Here is an 8,457-nt window from a genome sequence, read left to right on the forward strand (position 1 = left end):
TGTCTGATCCACTTTTTAGGCAGACCTGTGAAAACACTGTTGCAGTAATCAATTCAACTAAAAATAAACACATGGAGATTTTCCAGATCACGCTGAGACATTAGTCCTTTAATCCTGGAAATGTCTGAATAGTGCTGGCAGAAATAAAGGAGTGGGAGTAAGAAGGAGGATTCTTCCTATCATCAATTTAGCACATGAAACTCTCAGCTATTATGAGCTCTACAGGTTCCCATAATCCTTTGTGTGACAGGATGTACAGGCACAGTCCACCTCGTTGAGTTGAACAAAAATATATTACTTCTTTACACTGTAACTTATGCTAATGTCCTTACCTTCATATTGGGTTTAATAATAGGGAGCTTCAGCCGTTCTCTATGTTTGTGCAACTTTTGGTTTTTGTAGTTCTTTTGCGTCTGTTGTGTAATAACGTCTGTAAGGCGGACAGTCGTCCTTTCCTACCCTGGATAGAGTTCTAACTGTTGACCTTGCGAAAGGTGAAGGGTGGGAGCTACAATGTGAGGTATTCCAAATCAGCCGTAGATTATGATTACAACTCAGAGGTGGGTAATAACTAGTTACATTTACTTGAGTAACTTTAAAAAAATGTACTTTTAGGAGTATTTTTACAGCATTGTACTTTTTGTTGAGTAAAAATATAATAAAATATTACTACTTTTACTTGAGTAAAACTTCTTATCTTTGTACTCAAAGCTTATTGGTTCATCTGCTATGTCTGCTGTGTCATTTGGAGATTAAGCAAAAATACGGTAAACAGTTTACTGTTAACTTAACCTATTGGTGCATTTAGAGAAAGAAATTAGCCTAGCAGTTTGTTTTTTTGATGGACTGTTGGAGGAAGCCGGAGTACCTGGAGAGAACCCACGCATGCTCAGGGAGAACATGCAAGACCCCAGGCCGGGAATCGAACCCAGAACCTTCTTGCTGCAAGGCAGCATTGCTACCCACTTCACCCACTGAGCAGCATTTTGTAAGTATTATAAGTCATAAAATATTGATCATGATCATGGGTAGTAAACAGATCATTTACTCAGTACTGCAGTAGCCTTTTTATCAAATATTTATTTTTACTTCCTTAATGGATACATTTTACTTTTTCTTGAGTAAATATATGATGAATTATTACTACACTACCCACCTCTGTTGAAATCTAATTTGGATCGGTACTCAGTATGGGCTAAGATGACTGTACTTGTATTCATACTCCTGTTGTTTTTCTTTCTCAATTCTTCCACGTAGTAAAACACAGATGGCAACAGATAGAAATCAGTCATGCACTGGTTTCATCACCATGTTTCTTCAGGACTTATCAGCAGTACAATAGATTCAATTGGCTCTTTTTAGGAGTTTACCAATGCTTCTTCAAAGGGGTACAGACTCCCAAGATTTCAGATGACTGACTTTCCTTATTTGGAACAAGTTTAAGGCATAAGAAATGTATTTATGTGAAATTTAAGAACCACAACATGTTTAAGAGATAAAATAAGCCTTAAGGACTTGTGGAGTTTATCCTTATGTCCATTATTACGCAATGATTGGAGGGACACTCGTATGTCGACATTCATCCATTGTATCTCCTGGCAACCACAGCTGTAATTTCTGATTCAAGGTAATTAAATCCTTTCCTCAGAGCAGTTGTAGCATATTTACCTTGGTGCTGCACAGGAGCAGAGTTACACCCAGTAACTACGGTGACCTCCTAGAAAACATGCCTGTAAGCTACAAAGTGAGGAGATTAAGTTACACTTTCAAATCAAAATTTTTCTAGTTTTTTTGTCTGGATATATATATATATATATATATATATATATATATATATATATATATATATATATATATATATATATATATATTTATATATATTTTAAACGTGTTCCCATCTACTGCAAAACACCCGTAACTATAGCATTTAACAATGGAAACAGATGTTTTTAAAACCCTCAGTTTACACTAAGGAGTTAGATCTTTGTTGGTGCTGGAGGGTTTGTCATGTATGGGAGGGAGGTTCCCTTAATTAAGATAATAAAAAAAAGGTGAAAGGAAAAAAGAAAAAAGCTGTGTTGATACTTAGATGTTGATCAGCACACATTTTAATCGCTCATTACTCATTCCTTAGCAGCACACATTAATGTTCAGGTTCAGACATGTGGAACTGAAGAACCTACAGCCTAAAAAGAGGGAAAAATGGACCACTGCAACAGGATACAGGCCAGCTTCATTCATTTACTGTATTCATTCTAGAGCAAGCCTCACTTTACCAAACAGTTGATGCAATGTTTTCAAAAGCATTTAGCTGCAGAAGATGATATTCTGAGAAAACAAACTTTTGTTCCAAATCCTGGATCCGTTTCTTGATTGCAACATCAATGTTGACACCTTCCTAAAAGAGCTCCAGTAATGGGGGCAATGTGCTGCAATCTCCTTTCAAATTCTACGCCTTGAGGTGGAAAGACTCAGTCTTATCAGATGTAAAGTGAACAGGATTACGAAACTCTACGTTCATTCTGGATTGTTTCAAAACGACTGAACTTCTTTTTAAAACAAACAACTAAATCTTCCAAAGAGTGATTGGAAAAAGACTTTTAAACTCTGCCATGCAGGAAAAAAAAAGCCAAGCAAACCACTCAGGAAGAGATTTGGCACAATGCTTTATAAAGTAGGTGGTATTGTCACACATCCTGGGTGATTCACTCACAATGTTTGAGTAGATGGTTCAAACCAAATGGTGAAATGTTCCCTTAATGCGTGACTGCATACCAGCCTTTGGTTTCTGTGGTGTGGGAAGATATGATGAGCGAGGGAAGTCCCACCCCTGCACTGAGACAAATATGAGCCAGACTGCCACAGATGTTTGGACATTACAAAAAGATTTAGTCACATAGAGGCCAGAACACACCGGCCGCAATTTAGAACCCGATCGAGTCCTATGAAGTCGTTATGATTACATCTCATTGAAAATGAATGGGGCTGGTCAGACAGCATGCAACTGTCAGCAACTGTGCTGCACAGCTCCCGCTGAGGTAGACCACCGGTCTATTTGGGTCGCACCTTTGCAGCAGTTTAATGGGTCAGACAGGAAGCGAGACACGGCAGCGAAGTCAAACCTTGGTGTGCATGGAGCAAGCTGGGCAGACTTTAATGCACAACAAAACATTTTAATGAACAGGATTTCCAAGGCAGGAGCTCTGGATGACAAACGTGTAAAATAGAGATCTTTAAGCTACAGAAAAAACAAATGTGAGACAGCTAGGATGTTATTAAGGGAGAATGAAGGACACTCTTTTTCCCATGCTTTAAGGACATTTGATGTTCTGCAAAATTCCCCCTTATTCTGGTGTTTTATGGGAACCTATCCCTTTCTTTATAGCATCTCAGCAGCTTGGAAAAGAAGGGCTGCAGGCAGTTTAAAGTACAGCGAATGCAGCGATACAAAAGTGGATCCCCCATGGGTAGAAAAGTTTAAAGCATCCTCTTTTAAATGTAATTTTGCAGCTGCATCTAAAACCGAAAATTTAGAGAAGGATGTAACCTTATATTTACATATTTCTTTTCCATTATCCATATATACCCAGCCTAGAAAATCAGTCAAACAAAAGCATTCTGGCTCCACCAGTCCTTTGTTCATAAATATCGGGATCATTTATTTTTTTTTTGTAAATCAATTCTAAGAAACAAATAAATAGTGCATTCCTGTTTCTTTGGGAGAATATTTTTGTTGGACACAGATGCTAAACTCTACTGGGACTTCAAGGCCATAATTACAACCTTTCAAAAAAATAATACATCCACAGAATGTGGAATCATTTATGTAATTTTATTTCTTTTAAAAGAGGTAAATAATTGTTGTAGACATTCTGATGGCTCCAAAACATATATTTACTTCAGATAACTATCCAAACGTTGACACAAAACAATTCTGCAACAATAAGAACAATAGGCTGAAGTTACGGCTGGACAAAAAAACATAAAAATCTGATAGAAACCTGATCTCAATAAAAAATATTTCTGATAAAAAGTTCAACCATTTCACTGAAATCCAGTTCAGAATTAACCACATTCTGCAGGATTCCAGCAGAAATAAAGCATCCGTCTCTGCAGAGGCCTTTAAACTTGTCTGAGCCATCCTTTAGATTTAAAAATTATTAGTGTTACAATTTAATTTGGTAAATTTTTCCCTGATTCATATATCAAATAGATAAAAAAAAATATTAATTATTATAGATGTGAACTGATAGAAAAGGCGAATATAATGATACCAGGCCTGGTTAAAGCCACATAAGAGGAAGTGTTGCCAGATCCTAGTAGTTCCATGATAAAGCTGAAAAATCTTATGAGTTGCATTTCTCAGATTCATGGAGAAAAAAAAAAGAAAAAAAAAGAAGAAACAAGCAAAATGAGGATAAACATCAGAGCTTATGAGTGTTTGTGCCGACTTAATAAAGCAAAGGAGCTCATAAGCTGCAGATGCTGACACTTTTTCTGAACAGATAAGTTAAATGATTCCTAATGCTTGCCAGCCAAAGGTTAGCATTAGCTGACCAGGCAACCAGCTGGTAAACAGTACAGAACCAGAGCAGGCGGACTTTAGTGCATCAATAACTGGCTGGGAGGAGTTAAACTTTTAGCTATCACCTTTTAACAGGAACTGTCAGGATCAGACAGTGAGAAAGGTGAGGTTAGACTGAATGACAAGGAAGAACTTCAAGAGAGGCTGTTTATTTTAAATGCAAGTTTGGTGGATAAACTATGATGTGGAACATACTTCATGAACTCTTAAATACATGAATGTTAGGAATAACTCTGACAGCCTCCACCAGGAAACTGGAAGTTATCATCCAGACTTGAGGCCAAATAAAGACAAGAATTGTTTATGAGGGACAGAATCAACCAGTAAACACTGCAAGGTTGTTCCTTCTGACATTCAAGGGAAATCATCATGGAAAAATGAACCAAATTAAATTGTAGCACTAATAATTTTTAATTTTTAAAAGACTTATTTAAAAAAAAAATTAAAGTCAAGAGTGTGTTTCTCAAATCAGATTGATCAACATTAAAATATACTAACTGATTAACTTTAAAGATGGATGGAGGCTGATGGTTATCTGTCTGAAACATGTGCGTATGACTGAAGGAGGGGACCAAAAAGCTGCTCAGATTAGGACATCTACTCTACAGTTTAAGATCTCTAAAACCCAGAATTTTTTTTTTCTTTTCGTTCAGGCGCTGACCTGGATTTCTGCTGTAAAAGAAAAAAAAAAAAGAAAGTTCTTGATCCAGGTGTGTCAGTTCTGTTGAAAATGATAATTTCCAGTGAAATCCACTTTGATGCTAATTTTCCATTTAAGACATTTCTCTGTTCTGACTCATCCAACCACACCATTAAACATACAGAGACCTCAGCACTACACCTACTTCTGGATTAGAGAAAGGAAGCTCCAACAGCTATAAATAAAATAAAGTTCTTCTATCACAATACATTCATCAGAAAAAACAAAAACAAAAAAACAATATACTAGACATGAATATGTGGGTCTGTAAAAAAAAAAAAAAAAAAAAAAATTCAGCCCACTTACGTCGCAGAGAGCAGCGAAGGTGTCGTTAATGTTCCTCACAGGATGGTAGGTGAAAGTGCTGAAGGGAAAGTCATTGGCGAAGGGGTTCCACCTGGAGGTAAAGGAGGGTTCCCTCAGCCGGTCCCAGAAGACACGCACCCCCTCCCCATCTCTCCTAAAATAAATAAACATAGGCAATGTAAAAAAATAAAGATGAGAAATATGTGTGTTTTTTTTTACCGTTAGTGACACATGGATGACGTGACAGCCTCTCTGCTTCTTTTCACAGCTGGCTTACAGAACTGAATGCATGTTCTTTTTTTTTTTTTTCCCTTAGAAGTCATGTGCAAACTGTCAATCTTGCTCTGGCTTGAGAGACACACAGATGCTCCAAAACAATTGTTTTTCTTTTTCCCTTTCCTTGTTTTGTTCCTGTGCAGCTCAGTGATGCAGTGGGTAGCACTGCTGCCTAGCAGCAAGAAGGTTGTGGGTTCGATTCCCGGCCCGGGGTCTACCTGCATGGAGTTTGCATGATCTCCCTGAACATGTGTGGGTTCTCTCCGGGTACTCCAGCTTCCTCCCACAGTCCAAAAACTTGGAGGGGATATACTAAAATAAACATGTTACCTAAAGTGTATGTAATATTTGAGAAGATGTATAATGTCACCCTAAATGTTTATTTTTCATTATGGCTGCATGTAGAGTAAGTTATTATTTGTAATTGAAATTACAGAGAATTCCTCCAGATGCTGTTTTCATTGCCCTTAAAGCCCTGGCATACTCCGCCTAAGAGAAACTGCACTACACCTTCAGTCCAGCAGGTGGCAGTAATAACATCCCACAACAGGTTTTCTCTTTACTTCCAGCTATGAGTCAGTTCCTAAGCATAACAAGTTTAAATGGTTATTTGACATTTAAATGTTTTTATAAACCTGCATCTGGTCAGTGTTGCTTTATTGCTGCATGATACATTTAAAATAAGTAAGAAAACAGTTTAATAGTTATTTTGCTTTTACTCTAATAATAACCAGATATATCTAATATCTAAAGCATAAAATAAAAAATAAAAAAACTTCATTATTATAAACATGTATTTATACCAAGTAGCAGCTGCAGGAAGCGGAGTTGACGATAAAGACATCCTACTCGTGATCTCTGCTCCTGCAGCTCTATCAGCATAAAATTATTAAATATATATACATATATATTTTTATAAGCCCATTGTCCGTTTATAGACTGCATCCCCATTTACGCATTTTACACTGTAGTTCAAAAAAAGATTTTGCATCCTTCTCTAACAAATCTGTTTGACAGCTGAACAAACAGAAGTTAACTGCGGCGAAGAATACCAGCAAACAATAAACAATCTGCTTTAAATCAGAAAACTACTACCATCAAATTGTAATTAAACTGTAAACTGTTTATTTTAGTGTGTAACAGAATTCAACATTACTACCATTATTTATCTTTAATTACCTCTATTGGTAATTATTCAGTTGCAGGTATACCCTATGGGAACAACTGCAGCTGATTCTATTATACCCCACCCCTCACATCAAATAAATGTGTTCTCTAAGTTTGTCACACCACAGAAATATGTTTTATTAATCACCCATGTAAATGAAAAAAAAAAAAAAAAAAAAGCAGTAAAATTAGATCTCTGTCCTGAGATAATGGGGGCGCGTCTGCTACAGCCGCTGAAACCACGGCTACATGCTAATTCTGTTTCACTGACACAGTTTTAAAAGACAAAAAAAGCTGTATACTATATTGACATTCTGGTTTTTATTTCAGGGGATCAGTGGAAGGTTTGCTTATATGTGACTCATGTTTAATGGGGAAAAGGGAGGAGAGTTGCTCTGCTCTCTGACTGCAGACATGGGCTGCAGCTGCTGCATCAGAGTCCCTGTGTTTTGGAGGAGGGAGGGGCTCACTCTCTGTTTGCTGAGGACTGTAAACACATAAATTGGTCATGAGGGACAGAATCAACCAGTAAACAATGCAAGGTTGTTCCTTTTGACACTCAAACTGTACCTGACCAACCTTCCTCCATTGTTTCCCTTTGTCTCTCCACAATTAGCACCAAACTTTGTACGTTTATGCTCAACTAGTATGCAGTTCATGCAGGATCCATTTTTAATTTTTAAAAGGGTTATTAAAAAAAGTGAAAGTGTGTGTTTCTCAAATCAGAATGCTCAACATTAAAATATACTAACTGATGAACTTTAAAGATGGACGGAGGCTGATGGTTATCTGTCTGAAACATGACTGAAGGAGGGGACCAAAAAGCTGCTCAGATTAGGAGGTCTACTGTACAGTTTAAGATCTCTAAAACCCAGAAAACAAATGTTTCCCATCTTTTTTCCTATAGGCGCCGACCTGGCTTAACAAATTTCTGTTGATCCAGGTGTGTCAGTTCTGTTGAAAATGATCATTTCTAGTGAAATCCACTTTGATGCTAATCTTCCAATTAAGACATTTCTCTGTTCTGACTCATCCAACCACACCATTAAACATACAGAGACCTAAGCACTACACCTACTTCTGGATTAGAGAAAGGAAGCTGCAACAGCTAAAATTTAAATAATGTTCTTCTAACACAATACATTCATCAGAAAAAAAAAATCCACTAAACACGAATACTGTATGTGGGTCTGTAAAAAAATTAAAATAAATAATTCAGCCCACTACAACAATTATTGATCTTTAATTACCTCTATTGGTAATTATTCAATTACACCCCACCCCTCACTTTGGGAACAACTGTCTTAAAGACTGTGTAAAGTATAAATAAATGTGTTCTCTCAGTTTGTCACACCACATAAATATCTTTTATTAATTACCCATCCAAATAAAAAATAAATAAATAAATAAAAAAAACACAATC

General features: G+C 36.8%; 1 protein-coding gene across 1 annotated transcript in view; it reads right to left on the reverse strand.

Moving 5' to 3' along the window:
* LOC107088665 (tumor protein p63-regulated gene 1-like protein) overlaps nucleotides 1-8,457 on the reverse strand; it is a 48,088-nt gene that overhangs the window by 3,108 nt on the left and 36,523 nt on the right. The window contains exon 5 of the mRNA XM_015380969.1: nucleotides 5,592-5,745. Coding sequence (XP_015236455.1) covers nucleotides 5,592-5,745 — 154 coding nt within the window. The remainder of the gene's footprint in view (nucleotides 1-5,591; nucleotides 5,746-8,457) is intronic.

The sequence above is a fragment of the Cyprinodon variegatus genome, unplaced genomic scaffold, assembly GCF_000732505.1.
Source record: "Cyprinodon variegatus isolate N-32 unplaced genomic scaffold, C_variegatus-1.0 Scaffold226, whole genome shotgun sequence".
NCBI lineage: Eukaryota > Metazoa > Chordata > Actinopteri > Cyprinodontiformes > Cyprinodontidae > Cyprinodon > Cyprinodon variegatus.